The following is a 25,747-nucleotide window of genomic DNA, read 5'->3' on the forward strand; positions in this document are numbered from 1 at the left end:
CAATCCCTAAATCCCCTAAAATGTCGCTCAAAGGTCGCAAAAAAATAACGTTGAAGCAGCCATGGTTTACGTCAGTTCATGCGAGGTCGCATGAACTGACGTCATCACGAAAAAATGGCTGCCCGCGAAAATTATAGGGGCTCAACCAAATGAAAATTTTTTTCGAGATAGAGTCCTATTCCGATGTAAAAGTACCCAAAAAGTGCATTGGCGCACTCAAAAACATCCAAAACGGTCCCTAAATCCCCTAAAATGTCGCTCAAAGGTCGCAAAAAAATAACGTTGAAGCAGCCATGGGCATGAACTGACGTCACATCACGAAAAAATGGCTGCCCGCGAAAATTATAGGGGCTCAACCAAATGACAATTTTTTTCAAGATAGAGTCCTATTCCGATGTAAAAGTACCCAAAAAGTACATTGGCGCACTCAAAAACATCCAAAACGGTCCCTAAATCCCCTAAAATGTCGCTCAAAGGTCGCAAAAAAATAACGTTGAAGCAGCCATGGTTTACGACCTCGCATGAACTGACGTCATCACGAAAAAATGGCTGCCCAGTGGTTGAGCCCCATTACCTAAAGTAGGACGAAAAGCTAGGAATTGAACTCGCGGACCTCTGTATGTAAGACTGCAAGCCCACTAAGTGTGGATCACAGATTCCACAGAAGTCACTGATTATTTGGCCCACTTTTTCCTACTGCTTTCCCAACCACGCCACTGCCTCACGATCGTTCGAGATTCGTAATTCACCCACTGGATTTGCCGATAAGTTTTCTTATTACTTGAATAAACTTTGGAAAACTTTATTGAACTTAAAAAAAAAAAAAAAAAAGTGGTTGAGCCCCATTCCTACAGGATAATCGGAAAAAAATCGGATGAAACTCACAAGTGGGAACGGGCTTTTAGGCGGATGCCACACGGGTCGGAAAAAGTCGAAATCTTTTCAGAAGACATGAGATTTTCTTGAAAAGAGAAAATTTGAAGAGGCTCTTTGCTTCAACGCGACTAATCAACTCGTGATTGAGTTTTTAATAGAAAAAAGGAATAGGAAATCGAATCAAATAAAATTCTAGAGGGCGATGTTTATTTGAAATTCAAAGAAGGGAAAATATGTACTTTATGTAGATGAAGCTTGAAGTTGAATTTTTTGAGTAGAAGTACCTATGTAAATACATATGAGATTTCTGTACGTATAAAAATGTACATAGAATGTATGTACCTATAGATATTTACGAGTTTTTGAGTAGAAGTACCTATGTAAATACATATGAGATTTCTGTACGTATAAAAATGTACATAGAATGTATGTACCTATAGATATTTAGGTATTTATGTACAAGAATTTTCCAATGAAAAAATTCCTCACCAAATGGTATAGCAAGCGACTTTCCCATGTTTTTACTCAAAGATACAAGAACACGCGCTATTGTGCTATGGAATAGCGAGTAGCGAGAAAAAATAATTGAAATCCAATCAGCCAGTAGCGAAAGCATGTAACGAACGTAGGAAGCGACTTTCCCATGTTTTACTCAAAGATACAGGAACACGCGCTATTGTGCTATGGAATAGCGAGTAGCGAGAAAAAATAATTGAAATCCAATCAGCCAGTAGCGAAAGCATGTAACGAACACCGGGCATCCAAATCAGTCAGTTTTCATCAGAAAATCGCTCTCTCACAAGAAACGTCCAAAACGCCTTATACCCGCTCAACCCAGGGTAGAAATTTAATGTATTTACTGTAAATTTCACCAAAATTATATCTTACATGGTCAATCTTAAAATAGATTAAACTAAAATTAATAATATTAATTAGAAAAAAAAAAATCGTAGACAATCTTGTAAGTTCGCTCCTGGGATCCTCCAGAAACAAAAGATTAAATTAGATTTTATTTGTCTGCAATTAGGTTGAAATAACAATTCTGGTATAATTTTGAGTGATTGCTATGTATGTGTGGGACAATAACACATTTTCAATTGTCCAATAAACCCCAACTAAACATATTTTCAATTGTCAATTAAAACTCCAATGAAACACGTTTTCAATTGTACCATAAACCCCAACTAAACACATTTTCAACTGTCCAATAAACCCCAACTAAAGATATGTTCAATTGTCGAAATAAACCCCACCACACCGTGGGCCCGTGGACCTGTGGCACAGATCAGTCCAGGTAGCCAAGTTCTCGGACCTTCCAACGGAGATGGTGCATGGGGAGGAGTCCTGTGTATTTCTACTACTTCAACACACGCTTTGACTGTCTGACAGACCTTGGTCATTCCAGAACGCCGGGACGTGTATGGCGGAAGAAGTTTCCGACTTCTAAGTTCTGACAGACCTTGGTCATTCCAGAACGCCGGGACGTGTATGGCGGAAGAAGTTTCCGACTTCTAAGTCTATTAGACTTTAGACCATCTGAGAGACAGACAAATGAAATCAAAATTGCCGAGTTAAAACTTAGAATTCACTTGGTCCGTTCATTAAAAACTTTCATTATATTTTCAGGAGGTGCTCAAAATTTGTCCTGTCTGTATCGAATCGAGTCGGATAAGGTTCGCGAGAACATTCATCTATCCCTGCATATTATTATTATTATTATTACTGTTATTTCCAAGTACAAAATTGTTAGTATTACGATTACCTATTATCATACAACTTAAGTACAATTTAGTAGAGATATTGTGAATTATTGTTATTATTATTTCCAAGTACAATATTGTTATCGTGAACATTACTATTATTAGATATTATTACTACTACTATTACCTTGAGTATTTCTCTATCGTTGTTACTCGCATCCCATCAAGAGCGGTTCAGTGGTTCTCAAAATTCTAAACCTCAGAGAGAGTTTAGGGAAAGTTATCTAGCTCTGCCAGCCAATAAGATTTCAAATTCCCGTGACTGATGGGGAATCCAGGCTACTTCCTATTATCGTGAACATTACTATTATTAGATATTATTATCTTGAGTACTTCTCTATCGTTGTTACTCGCATCCCATCAAGAGCGTTCAGTAGTTCTCAAAATTCTAAACCTCAGAGAGAGTTTTATTTTTTTTATTTTTTTTTTTTTAAGAGGTTTGACAGAGGGAGCTGTAACTGCTATGGTCTTATCGTCCCGAAATCGAAGAGAGAAGGAAGACAGGATAGGAAAAAGCCAGCCGTTCCGAGAACGAACATTATCCCATCAGGATAAAATCCGCCCCGGGCGGAAATCGAACTCGCGGCCTAGCGCTTACAAGGCAGACGCACTACCAACTAAGCTAACTAGGCTGGCACAAAGAGAGAGTTTAGGGAGAGTTATCTAGCTCTGCCAGCCAATAAGATTTCAAATTCCCTGTCGTTGCTCAGACGTCTAGCTACTTCCTAAATTTTGAAAATGAAAATGACAATAACCTATTTTAGGCGTCTGCACATGAGCAAAAACCAAAAACCATTTTTTATTATGACCATCATGCACATTTTATCGGAAAGTGCGAGGAGAACTGCAGTTTACTCCATTGGCACACATTTTGAGAACCCCTGTTCCCTATATTCCTCTGGGACATTTGAATAATTAACGAGAATTGAGTGAATGAGAGAGGGAGAGAGAGAGAAGGGAGAGAGAGAGAGAGAGAGAGAGAGAGAGAGAGAGAGAGAGAGAGATTAGGGGAAGAGAGGGAGAGGAGAACTTAGTTACAGTTTTATTTACTATCCTTCCTCCTTCCGTCTCTCTCTCTCCCTCTTTCCTTCTCCATTCCTTTCTCTCACTCCCTTCTTTCCTTCTCTCTCTCTCTCTCTCTCTTATGTCTGTGTATCTTTGCTGTCTATTTCTTACCATCTAGTTTTGTTTCTATTTCATGATGATTTCTTCCCATCTCAGTAATAATTTCAATTAGAAACTCTTTCAATTTCTCTTCATCCGTTTTTCGCAGCGTTTTCCTTTAGATTTACACATTAGATTTGCAATATTAATTCCTTTAGTTATACAACATTAGAGTTACAAGGTTACAACAGCTTTTGAACTATGAAAGTAGAATGTTATCCTTTATTCTATGTAGGAAAATGTTCTGCAATCCATGGGAAGTGGGACACATAATTATGTCCCACCTTCTGTAACTTTTTTTCTGTTCATCAGAAACTTACTTACTTATCCGGTTATACAGGGCGTGAAGGTCCAAAACCTGCTCTGATGAGCCTTCTCCACCTCGGTCTATCTTGCGCTGTTTGTGTCCATTCTTCTCTTTCATCAGAAAATAAAAATAAAATCAGATTTGGAATCAGGAAGTAAATTTACATAGGAATCGATACCAAAAACTTGTATTATCCAAAAATTTAAGGTCCCGCGCCCCTGAAAGGGTTAATTCTATCCTGAATTCTTATGAAAATTAGAATAGAAATTAGTTTACTTTTGAGGTAATTTTATTTTTAGATATTTAGAATTTAGATGAACTTTAGATTTTTTCCTTGAGTTTTTTTTTCTAATACCTTAGCCGTACCCGTATTTAGAATTATAGGTAAGTTCTCTTTGAACTTTATTAATAAAACTTGGAAAGGTTCACTTTAGCGAACTTTGTACACCTACTCTTTATTGAGGCCTAAAACAAAATCTCTGCTAAAAATAAACTCTGCCTTTTAACATCTTGCTTTTTTTGTATTTTTTCATTGATTTTATTTGTTTATTATTTTTTAATTTCACAAAAATTCTTTACTTTCCACATTTCTAATGGTATTTTTCGCCTTCACCACAGCCTTCTTTCTTCTTTCCATTCAACATTTCATAGTAATCCTCTTTTTCAAGTATTTCTTTTCCAATTAGATTCTTTGAAAATACCCTTACTTTCTCTCTCATTCTCACTGTTTCTCACAAAATCTTTCCCTTTTTCACTTTGTTTCATTCTTTCTTTTTGTGTTCTTCCTTCAATGAATTTTCTTATCAGACCTGTCTCTCTCATTTCGAGATTTTCTAGTCTCTTCAGCGTTTTCCATTAGATTTGCAACATCAATTCCTTTAGATTTACACATTAGATTTGCAATATTAATTCCTTTAGTTATATAACATCAGATTTACAACAGCTTTTGAACTATGAAAGTAGAATGTTATCCTTTATTCTATGTAGGAAAATGTTCTGCAATCCATGGGAAGTGGGACACATAATTATGTCCCACCTTCTAAGCACTTTAGCGAACTTTGTACACCTACTCTTTACTGAGGCCTAAAACAAAATCTATGCTAAAAATAAACTCTGCCTTTTAACATCTTGCTTTTTTTTGTATTTTTTCATTGATTTTATTTGTTTATTATTTTTTAATTTCACAAAAATTCTTTACTTTCCACATTTCTAATGGTATTTTTCGCCTTCACCACAGCCTTCTTTTTTCTTTCCATTCAACATTTCATATTAATCCTCTTTTTCAAGTATTTCTTTTCCAATTAGATTCTTTGAAAATACCCTTACTTTCTCTTTCATTCTCACTGTTTCTCACAAAATCTTTCCCTTTTTCGCTTTGTTTCATTCTTTCTTTTTGTGTTCTTCCTTCAATGAATTTTCTTATCAGACCTGTCTCTCTCATTTCGAGATTTTCTAGTCTCTTTGACTTTATTTTTCTTTTCTACCTAATCCTTTTTCTCATTTTCACCTTTTTATTCTCCCTCCCTTTCTCTCGCTCTTCTCTTTCTTCCTCTCTTTTCTCTGTCCCTTTTTCTCATTTTCACCTTTTATTCTCCCTCCCTTTCTCTCGCTCTTCTCTTTCTTCCTCTCTTTTCTCTGTTTTCTTCTCTCTTCTCTTTAACTTTCTCCCTTCTATCTCTCCTTCCCTTTCCCTCGATTGCTCCCTTCCTCACTCTACTCTCCTTCTTCCTCTCTCTCTCCCTTCCTTTGCTCACCCCTCCCTTCCTACACCTTTCTTATCAACTCCCTCTCTCCCTTTTTCTCTAATTTTTCCTCCTCCTTTTTCTCATTTTCACCTTTTTATTCTCCCTCCCTTTCTCTCGCTCTTCTCTTTCTTCCTCTCTTTTCTCTGTCTTCTTCTCTCTTCTCTTTAACTTTCTCCCTTCTATCTCTCCTTCCCTTTCTCTCGATTGCTCCCTTCCTCACTCTACTCTCCTTCTTCCTCTCTCTCTCTCCCTTCCTTTGCTCACCCCTCCCTTCCTACACCTTTCTTATTAACTCCCTCTCTCCCTTTTTCTCTAATTTTTCCTCCCTTTTTCTCCCTAACTTTCAGGAACACATGTTCAAGAGGTTTACACAAGTTAGGTAGAACGCGAAACATTTTCCCTTTCAAATGAAGTTTCTTTCTCAATATTTCTCCGTTGCTCCTTTGATTCGCAACGGGGGAAATTTGTTTTCAGGTCTCTCCCTCTCCCCCTCCCTCCCTTCCTCTTTCTCTCTCTCTCTCCCTCTCGCTCCCTCCTTTGAAAATTGAGAGTTGGGAAAACTTTGCGTTTTAAGTTGAAAAGCTTTAAGTTTGAACTGTTTGGAGTGGGGGTGGGGAAATGAGGATGAGAGAAAGAGAAAGAGAGGGAGAGAGAGAGAAAGGGTAAAAAGAAGGAGGGAGTAAGGTGTATAAAGTTGGAAAAAGTTAAAGAGGAAGGAGAGGAAAAGGAAAACCTGGTAAATAAAAATCCTTTCAAATGAAGTTTCTTTCTCAATATTTCTCCGTTGCTCCTTTGATTCGCAACGGGGGAAGTATGTGTTCAGGTCTCTCCCTCTCCCCCTCCCTCCCTTCCTATTTCTCTCTCTCTTCTCTTTCTTTCTCTCTCTCTTTCTCTCCCTCTCTCTCTCGCTCCCTCCTTTGAAAATTGAGAGTTGGGAAAACTTTCCGTTTTAAGTTGAAAAGCTTTAAGTTTGAACTGTTTGGAGTGGGGAAATGAGGATGAGAGAAAGAGAAAGAGAGGGAGAGAGAGAGAGAGAAAGGGTAAAAAGAGGGAGGGAGTAAGGTGTATAAAGTTGGAAAAAGTTAAAGAGGAAGGAGAAGAAAAGGAAAACCTGGTAAATAAAAAGAGGTAGAGAGAAAACGAAAGCGAAATGGAAGCACAGTTGATGAAGAAATAACTCAAATACATAACTTACAAAAACGTAACACCTCTCCACGGGTGTGTACACAGTTATTATTAGTTTTTAACTAATTTACCTACCTAGGTAGGTAGGTAGGTAAATTCCGTTTTAAGTTGAAAAGCTTTAAGTTTGAACTGTTCTCCATAGAAACCCCGGCAATAGGTTCATCCTCCCTATAATTTTGAAAGATATTTAAGTAGCAGAGTTCAATCTTGAGAATCCTGTCACTTTAAATGAAGCAAAAAAAAAAAAAAAGGTAACTAAGTAGGTTTATTTTAGGTACATGAAACCATCTCCGGCTGGGGTTCGACCCCGCGGGAACTTCGAACCCAGGTTGTGAGTCAGAGTTCACCACTCAACCACAGACGTCTCCTTACTTATTATTCTTAGTTACAATCAAAAATTGCCTTCTCTCCCCCACAGGTGTGAATTCTGGATCAACGCCACCAACTCGGTGTCGGCCGAGGTTCTCAAGAAGCCGAAAGGTCGCATGGGTCATCTCCTGTCGGCCCGCCACACCATTCCGCCAAACACCACCTGCACCTATCGGTTTATAGGCAAACCGTATGATCGGGTGTGGATCAGCTTCCTCACTTACACTCACTACTCGATTGAGGGAGCAAGTGCCAAGTGCTCGACGCGGCTCCGGATTTGGGACACGGGCGGCAATAGTTTGGGTAAGGGTCGCGCACAATGTTTAACAATTTTTTAACAGTCAGATTTCGATGTTTTTTATTTCACCTTTTACGTAGTTTTTGATGGTTATTACGGACTTTTTTTTCTCTCTTTAGTAGACGCAGACATCATTTTTTGTAGATAACCATGTTCTGTTTGCAATCAAGATTATCTCGAGGACAAATCTGTCTTTTCTATGCTTCAAAATGAAGTCGAAACAAAATTTTTCTTGATATACCTAACTCAACTGTTTTTATTGAAAAACTTTTTAAACAAGTCTTTATTTATTTCACTGAATGGTCATTTTACTTCTAATGAAACACTCTTTACTTCTGTTTTCAGGGGACCATTGTGAGGCGCCTAAACTGTGTGACCATTCCTCTCTGAGTAATGCAACCCGCATGACACGCCCCTGTAGACCTGAGGAGAGTTATATCTCGGCCTCATCCAGTCTGATTATTCAGCATATTATCAAACAAGGTAGGTACTATTGGTATTGGTATAAGTGGGGCCATCGGTTATAATAAACGCCCTAAGTCACTGCGACCTGTTTCGATCTTGTGTGACTTAAAACAAGGTACTAACAAACGCCAGGTCTGATTAACTTGGGACAAATTTCCGGAAAATCAAATGTTGCTGAACAAATCCCGGAAAAAAAAATCAATGAAAACATTAGTAGCCACTAACCATACAACTACCTAAAGCTATGTCCACACATATTCGAGCTCGTCGATCAACCGTTGATCCACGAGGTGAATCAATGTTGTCGAGCCTGTGTACTGTTTCAGTCGATGACGATCGATGTTCGATCGACGAGGTCGACTACGTGTGGACACAGCTTAAGGTTTTAACAGTACCTATCCTGCTGCGATAGGACAGAAAAGTCCCTTAACCAAAGAGCCCATTGCTACGAAATATAAAAGGCGTTGAAATACATAATGAAACTCCTCGGTTTAGGTCCTAACCAGATATTTTGTGACTTAAAACAAGGTACTAACACACGCCAGGTCTGATTAACTTGGGACAAATTTCCGGAAAATCAAATGTTGCTGAACAAATCCCGGAAAAAAAAAATCAATGAAAACATTAGTAGCCACTAACCATACAACTACCTAAAGCTATGTCCACACATATTCGAGCTCGTCGATCAACCGTTGATCCACGAGGTGAATCAATGTTGTCGAGCCAGTGTACGGTTTCAGTCGATGACGATCGATGTTCGATCGACGAGGTCGACTACGTGTGGACACAGCTTAAGGTTTTAACAGTATCCTGCTGCGATAGGACTGAAAAGTCCCTTAACCAAAGAGCCCATTGCTACGAAATATAAAAGGCGTTGAAATACATAATGAAACTCCTCGGTTTAGGTCCTAACCGAGGAACAAACGCGTGGTTCAAAATCAACAACGACACTAACGCTAAAATTGCGGAATTTCGAAGAAGTATATTGTTAGAAACGCACTTTTTGCAAACTCTGCGGTTAGTGAGCTCAAACTCTCGAATTTCGTCTTGTCAGAAACCGGGCCTAACACGTTGTCGTTTTCTGGACTTAAGGTTGAAACCACAACGTTGTAAGTTAAGTGTGCTTTTGGTATATTGTTAGAAACGCACTTTTTGCAAGCTCCGCGGTTAGTGAGCTCAAACTCTCGAGTTTCGTCTTGTCAGAAACCGGGCCTAACACGTTGTCGTTTTCTGGACTTAAGGTTGAAACCACAACGTTGTAAGTTAAGTGTGCTTTTGTTGGCAAATCAAAAACGTTATTTAACTCATCTCATCTCTTCGGGTTCCACAGGCACTGTGATTCACCCGTCCAGTTTCTCCCTACGGTACGAGTTCATAGACACACGGCTAGGCGGAGAACCTCTGCCGGTAGCAAAACTAACCGACTACTATCCGGCACCACAACCATCTTGTTCCCGGGTGTTCCGGAATGTACAGACCGGATTCATAGAGTCGCCGAAAAACACGTTCCTGTTCGGGAGAGGTAAGGGCGATCACTCAAATTTGAGTGATTGTTTGTTTGTTCGCCCTGTCCGGATAAAAGTTTGCCATGCTTTACTTTTGGTTTACCAATATAAATTTGAGTGATTGCTATGTAATGTGTGGGACAATAACACATTTTCAACTGTCCAATAAACACAAACTAAAGATATAATAATAAAGTCCCAAATTATATTGAGGATGAAATTCCATACCTCGGCTGGGATTGAACCCAGGCCCTCCTGTTTACCAGGCGAGCGCCTTGACCACTACACCACCGAGGTAGGTGATATGTTCAATTGTCGAAATAAACCCCACCACACTTGGGCCCGTGGACCTGGAGCAGAGATCAGTCCAGGTAGCCAAGTTCTCGGACCTTCCAACGGAGATGGTGCATGGGGAGGAGTCCTGGGTATTTCTACTACTTCAACACACGCTTTAACAGTCCGACAGACCTTGGTCATTCCAGAACGCCGGGACGTGTATGGCGGAAGAAGTTTCCGACTTCTAGGTCTATTAGACTTTAGACCATCTGAGAGACAGACAAACGAAATCAAAATTGCCGAGTTAAAACTTAGAATTCACTTGGTCCGTTCATTAAAAACTTTCGTTATATTTTCAGGAGGTGCTCAAAATTTGTCCTGTCTGTATCGAATCGAGTCGGATAAGGTTCGCGAGAACATTCATCTATCCCTGCATAACATCTCCTTTGGGAAAACTCTGCAGAACAACTGTATGACTGAAGTGGATCCGAATACTAGTAAGCTTCTGATTATGATATCATGTACAATTATTGAAGTTCAGGATATATACCGTTATGTATGAAAAAGGGAACACACACAATCAAATAGGTACTCTTTTTTCACTTTTTCCTGCAGTTTATACAATTGATGATTCTCATGAAAAATATAACTGTCCAAATGTATTTTTTTCGTAAAGATCGTCAAAAATAATAAATAATCCGAAAATTGTATGAAAAAGGGAACACAATAAAATAGGTACTCTTTTTTCCACTTTTAAAATCAGACTGAAAATACTCATTTTCCTGCAGTTTATACAATTCTCGTAGTGATTTTAGGGCCTTTTTCCTATCGATCCAAGTTCCTGAAAAAATCCGGAAATTAAATAATCGTGTAGACTTCACCGTTGTTTGATTCTGAGTTCCGATTTTCATGAACTTAAGTGAAGTTGATGAGATTATTGACGAAATTAACCGTTCAGTTAGTTTCAGGGATTTTAAGTAAACCACCCCCCTTCCGATTCATTTCAGACCGCTACCTCTGCATGTACAAATCCATGGCGGCTCAACCGGCCAAACTCACTGAGCTGAAGATCTTCGAGATCATTCACGGCCTCCGCCTCCTCAAGCATTGCATCTGCGATAACGTCACCCTTGAGCAGCCCTTCATCTTTACTTCGTCCACCAACATTGTCGAGGTTCAGTTCACCGTCACCAATCTGCACATGAGCGATGACTACTTGGCGGTCTACTTCACGGCCCAGTATAATTTGTCCAGGTAAGTGAAATGACTTTTACTTTCCTTATACTCACTATCCCGACTCGGAGTTTCATCTACAATGTACTTAATAGATATTTTCAAGGGACAGAGGGGACAGGGCAGACAGAAGAGTAATGTTTCTCTCCTCAAGTGGTTCATTGCTGTTTTCATGTCGTAGCAATCAACAAATTGCTGTGCTACGTCTCAAAATTTCGGGAGTCAGAAAGATGTGATTCAAAGTTTTACCCATAATATTGTTGGTAATTTCGTTCAGGACAGCTACACGACTACGTCATGTGACTAACGTGACGTGAGGGCAGTGTGGCTATCCTGAACGAAATTACCTACAATATTATGGGAAAACTTTGAGCTACATCTTTCTGACTCCCCATGAGCTTACGTGACGTGACGTGACGTGATGGCAGTGTGTTTCTACCTTAATAGCTTAACACTCTTTCAATGTTTCCTCGCCAGTCTCCAAGTGTGCACTCAGAAGCAACACTCGAGTGATTACAACGGAGGCGGCGAGACACTATCCCGACTCGGAGTTTCATCTACAATGTACTTAATAGATATTTTCAAGGGACAGAGGGGACAGGGCAGACAGAAGAGTAATATATCCTATAAGGAGGAAAGTAATGATGGATACTTCCAAGTCTCACTATCCCGACTCGGAGTTTCATCTACAATGTACTTAATAGATATTTTCAAGGGACAGAGGGGACAGGGCAGACAGAAGAGTAATGTTTCTCTCCTCAAGTGGTTCATTGCTGTTTTCATGTCGTAGCAATCAACAAATTGCTGTGCTACGTCTCAAAATTTCGGCAGTCAGAAAGATGTGATTCAAAGTTTTCCCATAATATTGTAGGTAATTTCGTTCAGGACAGTTACACTACTACGTCATGTGACTAACGTGACGTGAGGGCAGTGTGGCTATCCTGAACGAAATTACCAACAATATTATGGGAAAACTTTGAGCTACATCTTTCTGACTCCCCATGAGCTTACGTGACGTGACGTGATGGCAGTGTGTTTCTACCTTAACAGCTTAACACTCTTTCAATGTTTCCTCGCCAGTCTCCAAGTGTGCACTCAGAAGCAACACTCGAGTGATTACAACGGAGGCGGCGAGATCGTGTACAACTCGGATCCGACTAACTATTGCAATTCCCTACCCTGGATCATTGAGGCCAATCACAACAAGAGTCTCTTCCTGATGACCTGGGGCTATTATATACCCCACAACACGCTTCAGTGTACCAGTAAGAACCGGCTCCTGGTCTACTCTGCTTATCCTATCAGGTAAGAAAGATCTACCCCTAAAGCAAATGGGTTCTTTTTAAAACAAGGGGAAGAGCCCCTAAAACAAGGGAAAGAACTCCCATATATCTTTAAATATTAACTTCGTAGGTATTGTAAGATAAAAATGATAGTATGTAATGATTGTCTCATTTCGCAAAAACTTATCTGCGAGGAAATTGTGATTCAAATTAATGGCAAAACATCTTTCGCGGCAATAATGACCTGTTTAAGCACCTAAAGGGGGGGGAAACATCTATCTAAACATTCTAAACAACCCTCACGCCCATTTATATCTCTCCTTGTTTAGATTGAGAAGAATTATCTGTCCGTCCCGTACGCACGATAAAAACGCCATCCTGCACATCTTCAGCGACGAGTGGTTCTCGGACGCCAACAAACACAAGAGTCCAAGCCTCGAGGACTTTGAAAAGGAGCAACAAATCAACATCAACAACAACCTGCTCAACCACTACCTCAACGAGCAGCAGAAGCAGATCCTGTACAACTCCAAACCTCCCATGTTCATATTGGAGTACATCTCCAAGGATCCTGCAGAGCACTCCACCCAGATCAACTGGCTGGAGATCTCCAAACCGAAACTTGCTCACTTCAAGGACAACGGCAACGTGACGTTGCCAGATTGCAAGTTCATATGTCCAGAGATCAACGCCTGCATTGAGTCCAAGCTATGGTGTGACGGGTTCAACAACTGCCCGTCAGGACATGACGAGGAGATCATGTTCTGCGGAATCAACTACAACTACTTCTCCGTCTTACCGACCTACTTGATCCTACTCGTCATTTGTGTGTTCGCCATTTTGTTTTTGATTTTCATCTTCAACAGCCGGTCCAGTAAGAACACGTACGAAATGAAGAGGAATAACACGAGAGAGGACTTGCTTAGCTTCAATTCTAGTCAGAACTCGCTTTCCTGACATTACAACCGCGCCCATCACTATCATAATCAGAATATTCAATTCATACATATGGAGCATGAGACGACAGTGTAGGGTAAGTTTTGTTCAGGAACAGGTCTCAGGTATTTTGCAAAAGGCTCACCGCAATTCTGCGTACAATTTCGTTTATCAATTGCATACATTTTATGATGTACTCGTATTCTCCTTTGGCCTTATAGGCTTATAAGGGATCTTTTGTACAATGAGATTTCAATGACTTTGCATGCCAATACAAGGGCACTCAATGTTCAAGAAACCAGTTACCGCCTGGCACACACTAGTTTGTTTTAATAAACTACTGAATTCCATTTTACTAATGCATGGGTTTCATCCAAAAACTACTTACAACAGTTAAATCCCCTGTGTGTTTTATGACCTATAGTTCGTTTTTGGATCAAATCCCTCAAATAATACTGTCTCTCTCACCAGAAACTTTTCTGTCTGTGATGGGTTTTAAAACAATCTTGACTATGTTCTCCTATACGCTTAAGTGTTTCCTAAAACGGGTTGGTTTATTCCTTCAAAAGGATAATCCAAAACTAAACTAATAGGTAAATGTAAATTGTATTAAATAATCGTATATACCTATCTATCATTTTACAAAATTAAAATTCAGGTACCATATTTAAAAATATTTTTATGAAGACAGATGAAAAGTTGTTAAATTTTCGAGCTTTCGATACCACTCAGGGTATCATCGTCAGATCAACATACAACGTAAGCTGCGGGAAGTGAATTGTAGTTCACTGTCTCGCATTTTTGTCTTAAAGTAATATTATCCAGGAGGCCTCGAAGGGCCTCTTCAGTCTATCTAAGTAATACCTAATTAGGATCAATAATTTTCAAAACAATCTAAAGTTTTTGAAATTTGATCAAATTTAGTTTTTACTATCTAGGTACTAACTTCACAATCGGTTGAAAGCTGCTTTTATAAAAAATAGTAGTACCTACCTACCCATCTTATGTTTTGCAGCAATACATAATCCTTTTGTTACGTCAACCATTTTAAAATAAAACGTGAATCTTAATAAAATTCTAGGATAATTAATATTTCATAGGTACTTAGCTACTTAGGTAGATTTAAAGACTCTCGTAAAGATTTCAAGATTTGGCACATTCCGTGCCACTCAACAGCAATAGGTACATAATCCTTTTGTTACGTCAACCATTTTAAAATAAAACGTGAATCTTAATAAAATTCTAGGAGAATTAATATTTCATAGGTACTTAGCTACTTAGGTAGATTTAAAGACTCTCGTAAAGATTTCAAGATTTGGCACATTCCGTGCCACTCACCCTTTCATTTTGGTAGGTATGTAGAATGCACTTTTTATTTTATTTTTATAAGACTGAAAAAAGCCAAGTCCATTGTACATATAGGAGTTTTGCAAAACTCGTCTAAATAAGCTATACTAATTTTACTTTAGGTTAGTATAAATCTGTTCTAGTCCATTTTTTATACTGCCAACAAAGATTCAGTATTATATTTAGGTCTACCTAATTATGTATCATTAGTTGCATGATTTATGAGTAGTGAAATTATAGATAAGCTAATAGATTATATGATAGATCAATTCATAATTTATAGAGATTTTTTTATATTCAGTTACGGGCCCTAATTTTCTATTGGTTGCGTTATTTAAGTTCAATTTTGATGACATGAAAACAACCCTTTCTAAATTTCTTGATACTTTGGTATAATCAAAATTGAAAGTGACTTTAAAATATGCACCGTAAAATCAAACAAATACGTGTTGTCATAGCCTGGGCTCTATAAACAGCCAGAAATGTTCATTAATTTTTTAGTTGATTATTTTATTGATATTGATTGAGAACAATGTTCGTCCGTTTTTTGCCCTATCCACCTACGAAATTGAGTGCCGTTGGACCACAGAGGGTTAATTATTTTATACTTCTCATAAAAATACAGGTCATAAAAGCTACATACATGAGTTAATATTCAAGGATATCACGAATTAATTTATATTTTTAGTGAGGTGACTAAACATGACCAAATAATTATTATAAAATATGCAGCAACAAAAACGAACATAAACGATGCAATAACATGGTTCTCAAAACATAACAAACAATTATTTGTAACAAAATAATATAACATTTTCATATTGACATCAATTTCTTTTTCACATTCACATTATATTTACCAGTCGAAAATTTACATTTTGAATTCAAATAAATTTTATTTTAATGAAAAGAAAAATGCAGATAGGGGACCAGTTTTTTATATTTTTTATAACTGGTTGGTAAGGGAAAACTTTAGCTTTAAAGTTATTTTGAGTTCTTAGCTAGCAGACCTCTATGATAGTGAGTTGCTTGAAGTCTCTGGTTCCTAGAATAGTACCTATCTAGTGTAATAATCGGTCACAGCTTTTTCAGAATGATGGTTCAAAGCTTAGTTACAGACATATAAACTCCAGATTTATGGAAATAAATTACCTTAGGAACATTTAACTTTTTAGTGAAATAGTAAATCAATAGAAGAACGTAAACAATCAATCTAAATAACAGCTTTTTCAGGTAAAATAAATCCGGTCGGGACAACCAAAGTCTTTAAGATAATACTGTAGTTATCAATAATGAATATAATAGTTGTAAAAATATCTACATTATATGAACCAACAATTCAAAGAAGCATCCACTTCTAAAGTACTTTTCATATGAAAAGTAGGGCAATATGAAAAGTTTCAAAATCTCAATACCAAAATCAAAGATTAGAGAACTAGCGAAATTAAACTCAGTTTAAAAAGTAAAAAAAACTACCTACGAAAAACTCAATATCAACAAAATTAACGAACAATTAGGTATAACTTTTATGGTAACTAAAAATTGAACGAAAATATAATTTTGTTTATCTCTTTTTTACCAGGTATCATTTTTGTTATCAGAAAAAAATTCTTTGTCCAAGAAAGGGAAAAAAGCAAAACTTAGCACTGGTGAATTTTCCTAGAACAAATATTGACTTTAGACAGAAATGTTCTACATCTATTCTCATAACACAACCACCATATTTATAAAATTTACAATATCAAAATTTATACATAACAACAATAAAATATTAACAATAAGTTATATTTATATTAATATCTTCGTAAGTCTACAAAGTGAGCATATTTTTTTTTTTATCAATTAAAATTAATAAATTGTTTAAAATTAGGATAAATTGATTTTTTTTTTTTTTTTTCAGGAAAACAGGAAAATAAAAAACATAGAGTCTATTCTTGTACGTAGAAATGCACTAGGGCAGGCAAAGGATCTATAATGGACCTCGGTTTTATTACCCTTCAAGTTTGGAAGCCACTTTGGAATTAAATCTGGAGGGAGTTGTTTGGATTAAAAGACATCAAAATTTGGGGTAAGAAAACCAGACGGCCATTTTCCCCCCGGACAGAAATGACAAAACAAGAGCTTTCATGGCATTAGGCTCTCACGACAGACCAAAACCAAAGATCATGATGCAATCAATACCGAGGTAAACAGACATGAAAGGAGAAAAGCTTTGTCTTGGATCAAAAATCATATGTCTTTCAACTTGACCAATATTTTAACGGGATACTTTGTCAAGTAGCATAACTGGAGAATGAATTAGAATACTTTGTCTTCAGACAGTCAGACACTTGACCGACTTGGCATAGAGATAGAGCATTGCTCATTCAGAAAAGAAATTAAGGGGACAAAATTGTAGAATCTCATTTACGTAGGTCTGATGGAAGAAGTATTTTATTTATATGAGGTGTAAACCTTTTTATGGTTAAAATATGTTTAGAAACAAATCAATAATATTGATCCAAGCTCAAAGCAATTATATCACTAAATTAAAAGTAGGGAACGACAAAAAAAGGGACTAAAACGGACCACCAGGTCGGTACGTACGATTGACTATAGTAGGTCCATTTATGGTGATGAAAGCTCCGAAATTTTATTAAATAGCTTGTTATATTTTTACTTCGTCAACATTTTTTGGGCAGACCTAAAATGATTTTTGTGACCTTAGCATTTTCGGAGCATTTATTAAATAGCTTGTTATATTTTTACTTCGTCAACATTTTTTGGGCAGACCTAAAATGATTTTTGTGACCTTAGCATTTTCGGAGCTTTCAGCAGGTAGGTGCCTCCTACCTTCCATAACCCAAAATTTTTTGGTCCACAGAAAGATGCAGCAATGAAAATATTAACAGAACTAGAAAGAGTAGACTCTATGGCAGTAACGGTCTGAAGTACAGATATTTTAGATCGTCCAAAGTAATAAATCAAATTGTGTTTTTTCACCATTTTTGTTACTGAATTTTGAAGCCTTTTCGGGTAATTTTTCCAGTAGAGGAATCAAAAGGTACTTGTTTGGCATTAAGTGTCGGATGAGAGATCTCAATTCAATTTGTAATTCTGACATAGAGTCTATTCTTGTACGTAGAAATGCTAGGCAGGCAAAGGATCTATAATGGACCTCGGTTTTATTACCCTTCAAGTTTGGAAGCCACTTTGAAATTTAAATCTGGAAGGAGATGTTTGGATTAAAAGACATCAAAATTTGGGGTAAGAAAACCAGACGGCCATTTCCCCCCCGGACAGAAATGACAAAACAAGAGCTTTCATGGCATTAGGCTCTCACGACAGACCAAAACCAAAGATCATGATGCAATCAATAACCTCCCTTGGATGGGTCCATAGGACCAAGGGAGTGTAGTCTTATTTCTCCAGCAACTAAAAACCTAACTAACTAACTGACTAACCAACACATTTCGTGGACTTACTCGAACATCATCCACTCCAGTAAACTCGTGGAACTCTTCCCGGGTTATCATGAAGGCAGCCAAGTTGGCAGTGTATATGGCAAGGAACACCACGGCGAACATAGCCCACATGTTGGTCATGAATCTGAAATTAAGAACCCGAGTGGTTTAGAAATGAAGTAACTGGACTACCTACTGGCCTGAAGTAATCCGGGCTCATTCGATCTTAGCAACAATACTAAGTAATACAACTTGGGCTGTATTCCGATTTTCTTTTCGTCTTTTTCTCAAGATGTGTCCAGAATAGTCGACGGCCGTGGATCAATGTCGACCGAAACTGTCCACACTGCTTCGAAAACATAGATGTACCTCGTCGACTATGGGTGGAGACAGCTTTATACGAGTAGATACCCACTGGCGTATATCCTAACCTCAGTTTAGGGGCACCGCAGGGACACATTCAGGCTTCAAGTGCCTTTAATTTGCCCACATGGAATTTTAGCCTCATTTATTTGAGAATTTGACCACATAATAATGGAGCTCTAAGGGTTAGGTGGTAGAGAACGCCTAAGGCGTTAACCTCGCCTAGTGGTTGCCTTCCACTCAAGAGTCTATTATTATTATTACCAGTATAGTAGTTCATTAAAGACTGATGTTGGATTTCACCAATATTTATTCAGTCATTAGAACTCCTGTTAAGCTTTGGAGCATTCACTCCCCCGTTAGGTATATTCTCCCAAGGCCCCCCAGACAAAGTCTTGCAGGAGGCCCCCGAAAAAATTATACGCCACTGTGGATGCCGTCTCTGATGGGTTCCGGAATGGGTACTATAGGTAACTTCGTAGATTTGTTGAAGCTTAACCTATCCTTTAGGACTGTTTGCCCCTACAGTCCTACACTTACGCCTCAGGTGGGCTTTTTGTGTATGGGACTGTGACTTACTTGGCGGTGAATCCTTTCGGAGTGTCAATGTGAACGGCGGCTTGAAATAGAACCGCCCACACTAGCCAGTATGTTCGAAACAGCGAGAAACGGTGACTGGGCTGAAGAGCGGTCGTCTGAAATGGGAAGAGCGACATCACCGCGGGATTAATAAAAGACAACGTCGCAAGAATATAAACTGGCTATGTTGTGATATTGGTGAAAAAAAACTTGAATAAAGGGTTTTTTTTTTTTTTTTATTTTAGGTTTTGATTTTATTAGAAAAGGGCTTAGGCCCTTAAAAATAAACAAACGGAAATCGGGTTTTGAGAAAAACGGCTTTGAAATTTTTGATTTCCATTAAAAAGTATTAGTAGAAGGATTTTACAAAAACCCGTGTAGCGTATACATACATATGTAGCTTGGTGAATAATGCAGGTATCGATATTTATAGTTAGCTATTTAGTTTTAGAATTGGATCGCAACAGCATTCTTCAGAATTGGAAAAACCGTTTTCCCCCAAGAAAGGGCATCAGTAGAAAAAGGCCCTTTTATAGACAAGCCTTCATTTGTCTTCTTCTTGTTTTATAGCGAATGTACTTAGGTAATACGAGTAGTACGAGTACACAAAATATGTTCCTACTCTACCTCTTTTTTTAAGCTCTTTAAGTCACAGGCACATTTTTACTAGGTAAGTAGGTACTTTTCTCTACCATCTATTTTCAGAAATTTATGTCATACCGTTTCATTTTAACGCACCAAAATACAAGGGGCGGGGGTAGCTCGTATTTTGGCCTGAATAACGGGGGTTTAAAAAGTTAGGTAAGCCTTAAGGTTCCCTAGAGTATGAGGGGTATTTTATTAGAGTTCGACTTGTCAAGGTATTAGGAGAGGATTTGTCATGCTTCCTTAGACATTAGAGGTTTTAAGGCAAGCTGTAGGCTTTTAGAAAACGTTATTTCATAAACGACCCTCAAGGGATCAATACGTTTTGTTTTTATAGTGTTCTCTTCCTTTGAATAATATGGGTACTTAGGTACCATTATTTTTTAGTATCTAACGTAATAAATAGGTAATTATGTAAATAAATAGGTCTTAGGTATAGCTTTTTGTATATTTTCAGAGGTTTGATAGAGGGAACAGTAACAACGGAGCTTTCGCCGTCCCGAAATCGAACAGAGGAAGAAGACAGTATAGGAGAACGTCGAAACCCACCCGTTCTGAGTTCGTTCTGAGAACAAACCTTATCTGTTTAGGGAGAAATCGAAAACTCGAAATAGCGTTTAAAAGGTAGGCGCCCTGCGCTAATAAATATCCTCATACTAATAAATACCCTCATACCCAAAAAAGAAGAACAACAATAAGAAAAAAAAAACCTCTCAGGAGAGGAAAAGTTTGCCAAGTACCAAAATGACTCACCTTCATATCGAATCCGGAAGGGCTCAGCCACTCGAAGAAGAAAATGGTGAAAGCGGAGGCCTGGATGGCAACCACGCCCACCAACATCCAGGAAGCAGTGTCGAATGGTTCTGGAGGTAAGAAGGGTAAGGGTCGATATGAGAAACTGATCTTTAGTCTTAATTGTAATAACTGGTTTATTATCTTCGATAACTCGAAGAGACATATCTAGTTCACAACAAAGGAAACAAATTTGTTGAACAACAAAAAGATAAAAAAATCTTCAATTTTAAAGGAAAAAAAAAATAATAAAGAAGGGGAGAAAGAATAAGATAGACAGAAAGATAAAAGAAAAGAAGATAGGGAAAAAAGAGGGGGGAAAGGAGGAGGAGGAGGAGGAGGAGGATTTGGAGGGAGAAGAAAGAGTTGGTATAATCCCCGCGATCGTACCCTTGGACCTTTTTTCTGATGACCAGTTACCAAGACCTATAACAAATACATGTATGGGAAATGGGCATAATAATAATCGTGAAAAGCTCAAAGGCCTTTAAAAGCTTGGGCCCCATGGGCTCAAGCAAAAGTTGTTCCACATTTTCGCAATATTCTATTTTCTCTTTTGTAAGATTTCTTTTGGTGAACATACACCGTAAAGAACGAAATACAGAGGAGCGGAAGGTTCCTCATATATCAGGGATAAATAAATAACATTAATAGAGAGTTTTTGCAACCAAAATTTGAGGTTCGAGTGGGACGCTAATTTTGGTTGCGAAAACTCGCTATTAATCGGTGTAGAATATGCAAACAAAGTGATAGGGATATTGAATTAGCCGATGGAAACGTAAAAAAAGGGCGAAAACGAGGGGCCTAACTTAAAATCGAGAGACCGACCCCAGAAACACTATACCTATAGGTATTGATAATATCCTGAAAATCTTCCATAGCTCCGCAAGTGTTTTATGCGCTTTTTACCCCTAACACGCACAGCCAATAAAAAATAATATCCAACGAAACATTTTTTCCGGCTTTTCTTTTTCCATAATTTTCTCTTCAGCCGTTTTCTCATAAGAGGCATTTCATTGAAGGCTGATAGAAGATGAAGGGGGGATCTTAGGAGGTGGTGGGGGTTTAAATCACAAGGGAAAGGAGAGGGGAGGGGACCAATAAAGGAAAATAGGAAATTTTTGAACGGGGTGCGTAGGAGGGTTAAACAATAGGGGATGCTTGAAAGATTTTATTAAAAAGGGCTTAGGTCCTTAAAAAATGGAAATCGAGTTTTGAGAAAAACGGCTTTAGAGTTTTTGATTTCCATTGAAAAGTATCAGGAGAATTTTACAAAGACTCAGGTAGCTTGATGGATAATGGAGATATCAATTTTTAATATTATTATACCTACCTACCTAATTATTAGCTAATTACTTTTAGAATTGGATTTCAACAACACTCTTCAGTATCGGAAAACCCGTTTACTCAAAAAGGGCCTCAGTAGAGCAAGGCCCCTTTATAGACAAGCCTTCATTTGTCTTCTTCTTGTTTTATAGCGAATGTACTAAGGTAATACGCGTACACAAAATATGTTCCTACTCTACCTCTTTTTTTAAGCTCTTTAAGTCATAGGCACATTTTTACTAGGTAGGTAAGTAGGTACTTTTCTCTACCATCTACCTATTTTCAGAAATTTATGTCATACCGTTTTATTTTAAGGCACCAAAATACAAGGGGCAGGGGTAGGCTCGTATTTTGGCCTGAATAACGGGGGTTTAAAAAGTTAGGTAAGCCTTGAGGTTCCCTAGAGTATGAGGGGTATTAGAGTTCGACTTGTCAAGGTATTAGAAGAGGATTTGTCATGCTTCCTTAGACATTAGAGTATTAGAGGCTTTAAGGTAAGCTGTAGGTAGGCTTTTAGAAAACGTTATGTCATAAACGACCCTCAAGGGATCAATGAGTTTTGTTTTTATAGTGTTCTCTTCCTTTGAATAATATGGGTACTTAGATACCATCATTTTTTAGTATCTAACGTAATAAATAGGTAATTATGTAAATAAATAGGTCCAAGGTATGTATAGCTTTTTGTATATTTTCAGAGGTTTGATAGAGGGAACAACGGAGCTTTCACCGTCCCGAAATCGAACAGAGGAAGAAGACAGTATAGGAGAACGTCGAAAACCACCCGTTCTGAGTTTGTTCTGAGAACAAACTTTATCTGTTTAGGGATGAATCGAAAACTCGAAATAGCGTTTAAAAGGTAGGCGCCCTGCGCTAATAAATACCCTCATACTAATAAATACCCTCATACCCAAAAAAGAAGAACAACAATAAGAAAAAAAACCTCTCAGGAGAGGAAAAGTTTGCCAAGTACCAAAATGACTCACCTTCATATCGAATCCGGAAGGGCTCAGCCACTCGAAGAAGAAAATGGTGAAAGCGGAGGCCTGGATGGCAACCACGCCCACCAACATCCAGGAAGCAGTGTCGAATGGTTCTGGAGGTAAGAAGGACAAGAGTCGATATGAGAAAATGATCTTTAGTCTTGATTGTAATAACTGGTTTATTATCTTCGATAACTCGAAGAGACAATGAGTTAGGATAGGATAAGAGAAAACAAGCCGTTCCGAGAACGAATCTTATCTGTTTGGGATACAGTTTGTCCGTAGCGAGAATCGAAACCCGCGAGTTAGCGCCTTAGCCTAAAAAGCAAGCTTACGTAAGGGTCGATATGAGAAACTGATCTTTAGTCTTAATTGTAATAACTGGTTTATTATCTTCGATAACTCGAAGAGACAATGAGTTAGGATAGGATAAGAGAAAACAAGCCGTTCCGAGAACGAATCTTATCTGTTTGGGATACAGTTTGTCCGTAGCGAGAATCGAAACCCGCGAGTTAGCGCCTTAGCCTAAAAAGCAAGCTTACAGCTATAAGCTTAGAGCATAGAAGAAGTAGGAGGAAGCGACGAATTCAACCTCTCCAAGCTATCTAGACTGACATTAATAGATGTTGGTTAACAAGGCCTTCGACACAGTCCGATCAGACCCGAAGGCACCCGAACTCACCCAGAAACGCCGTGGGGGAAATGATCCCCGTTCGCTTCGCCACTACAATGGCTATTCCGGTTTCCATGATGGGTACCGTGAAATCCACCACTGATTCCCGTCTGGAGTTGATCACAAGGGAGGTGAGGGCCATGTCCGTCTTCCTATTGACTAGGTCGGCGATGAGGCCGTTCCACTTGCCGTTCTGTGGACAGGAGATGCGAAAGGGTTAATGAGAAAATTTGGAAAAAAAATAAAGCTGCGATAAGACCTCGTGAGTGTGACCTAAACATGTACACAAACATTGAAGTTATTGTAGGTAGGTTAGGTGATAGGTAGGTGTTATGTTGACAGCTCACCATTCAGAGGGCAGAAGGACGAAAATTCATTACAAATAAGAGGGTAAAATAAGGGAGTTACTTAGGTAACTGGCACTAGGTACCTAGTATCTACTGGTACTGAATAATAGGAAGAAAAATAGTCACTGTATTTTTCAGGATAGGAGAGAGAGAGAGAGAGAGAGAGAGAGAGAGAGAGAGGAAGTAAAGATATCTTATAGGTAAGTACATACGTATTACGTACATACCTAACATTATGTACAAGTAGGTACATGGAGAGAAATATGGCTTCAATTTGTAGGATTACATTTGTGTGTTTTCGAGAAAAGTTGGGGATTTTCTCAATAAAATTTCAATAATGGAAAATGCGACTCCCGAGAGAAAACATCTCTCTCTCTCTCCTTTCTTCACTCTTTCTCCTTCCTTCCTACGCTTTCTCCTTCTCTCACTCATTCCTCCCACTTTTTCCTTCCCCCTCTCTTTGTCCCACCTTCTCCTTTCTAAAGAGAGAGAGAGAGAGAGAGAGAGAGAGAGAGAGAGAGAGAGAGAGAGAGGGAGGGAGGGAGGGAGAGAGGGATATAGATTTGATAAAAAAAGTATTTGCTGATTAAAAAAATAAAACTTTTTTTTTGGGATTTCCATTTTGTATTTGTAATTTTGCATTCACAGACAATTTTTTAAAGGGGGGGGGGGGAAGAAGAGGAAGAACAAGAAGAAGAACAAGAAGAAGAAGAAGAAGAAGAAGAAGAAGAAGAAACTATGGTATTTTTTCACTCGGAAACGACCCGACGAACTTACTAAAAGTTACCCAAATATATTACCATGGTGTTTTTCACTCAGAAATTAAACTTCGAATTTAAATTTCAATTTGAAGAGATACCTAGGTACTGGATTTTTTCTCCTTCTCCTCCTCCTCCTCCTCTCTCTTCTTCTTTTTCAGGGAGGTTATTTCGATAAAAAAATGTCATCCGTCCTCCTTATAAAAACACATCCATGTTGGTTTTTACCGCGAGAAGGAGAGATAGATGGAGAGAGAGAGAGAGAGAGAGAGAGAGAGAGAGAGAGAGAGAGAGAGAGAGAGAGAGAGAGTCAAATCTGTATTGAAAGAAAATGAAATGCAAACACAAGAAAGTAAATCATCTTGACAACATTCCATATTGACAACGAAGTGAAAATGGATAGAAGAAGAAAAAGAAGAAGAAGCAGAGAAAAAGTAAACTTCGAATTTAAATTTCAATTTGAAGAGATACCTAGGTACTCGGTAGGTATTATTTTGGATTTTTTCTCCTTCTTCTCCTCCTCCTCCTCTCTCTTCTTCTTTTTTAGGGAGGTTATTTCGATAAAAAATGTCATCCGTCCTCCTTATAAAAACACATCCATGTTGGTTTTTACCGCGAGAAGGAGAGATAGATAGAGAGAGAGAGAGAGAGAGAGAGAGAGAGAGAGAGATTCGAATCTGTATTGAAAGAAAATGAAATGCAAACACAAGAAAGTAAATCATCTTGACAACATTCCATATTGACAACGAAGTGAAAATGGATTTGAAATTTTCCGATGGATTTTGAAAACCTCCCCAATCGTCGTGAGTATTAAAACGGAAGAAGAAGAAAATGAAAAGGAGGGAATTCGAAGAAGTAAAAAACGAGAGAGGGAAGGGGAAAGAGGAGAAGAAAAACTGAAAAAGGGAAGTGTGAGAGGAGAGACAAAGGGGAAAGTGAAAAAGGGAGATCAAAATCGTAATAAAACAAATTTATATATTACGATTTACTTACTTTGAAAAAATAATAGAAAGTAAAATAATATACGAGTATATTGTTTACATATATATAAACAATTGACTGGGCTAATACTGATGAAGAAGGACGAGAAAA

General features: G+C 38.2%; 2 protein-coding genes across 2 annotated transcripts in view; one reads left to right on the top strand and one right to left on the bottom strand.

Moving 5' to 3' along the window:
- The window catches only part of LOC103523051, a 97,072-nt gene extending 82,541 nt beyond the window's left edge, over nt 1-14,531 (top strand). The window contains 8 exon segments of the mRNA XM_026832843.1: nt 7,456-7,709; nt 8,050-8,187; nt 9,500-9,691; nt 10,310-10,447; nt 10,958-11,204; nt 11,661-11,747; nt 12,264-12,488; nt 12,796-14,531. Of these exon segments, the coding sequence (XP_026688644.1) occupies nt 7,456-7,709; nt 8,050-8,187; nt 9,500-9,691; nt 10,310-10,447; nt 10,958-11,204; nt 11,661-11,747; nt 12,264-12,488; nt 12,796-13,423 (1,909 nt within the window). The 3' untranslated portion in view covers nt 13,424-14,531.
- A 3,417-nt stretch (nt 14,532-17,948) lies between these two features.
- LOC103523063 (glutamate receptor ionotropic, NMDA 2B-like) overlaps nt 17,949-25,747 on the bottom strand; it is a 142,989-nt gene continuing 135,190 nt past the window's right edge. The window contains exons 9-13 of the mRNA XM_026832847.1: nt 23,560-23,743; nt 22,881-22,990; nt 19,135-19,250; nt 18,214-18,337; nt 17,949-17,954 (exon numbers count right to left, since the gene is read on the bottom strand). Coding sequence (XP_026688648.1) covers nt 17,949-17,954; nt 18,214-18,337; nt 19,135-19,250; nt 22,881-22,990; nt 23,560-23,743 — 540 coding nt within the window. The remainder of the gene's footprint in view (nt 17,955-18,213; nt 18,338-19,134; nt 19,251-22,880; nt 22,991-23,559; nt 23,744-25,747) is intronic.

This window comes from Diaphorina citri, unplaced genomic scaffold (assembly GCF_000475195.1).
Source record: "Diaphorina citri unplaced genomic scaffold, Diaci psyllid genome assembly version 1.1 scaffold82, whole genome shotgun sequence".
Classification (NCBI taxonomy): Eukaryota; Metazoa; Arthropoda; class Insecta; order Hemiptera; family Psyllidae; genus Diaphorina; species Diaphorina citri.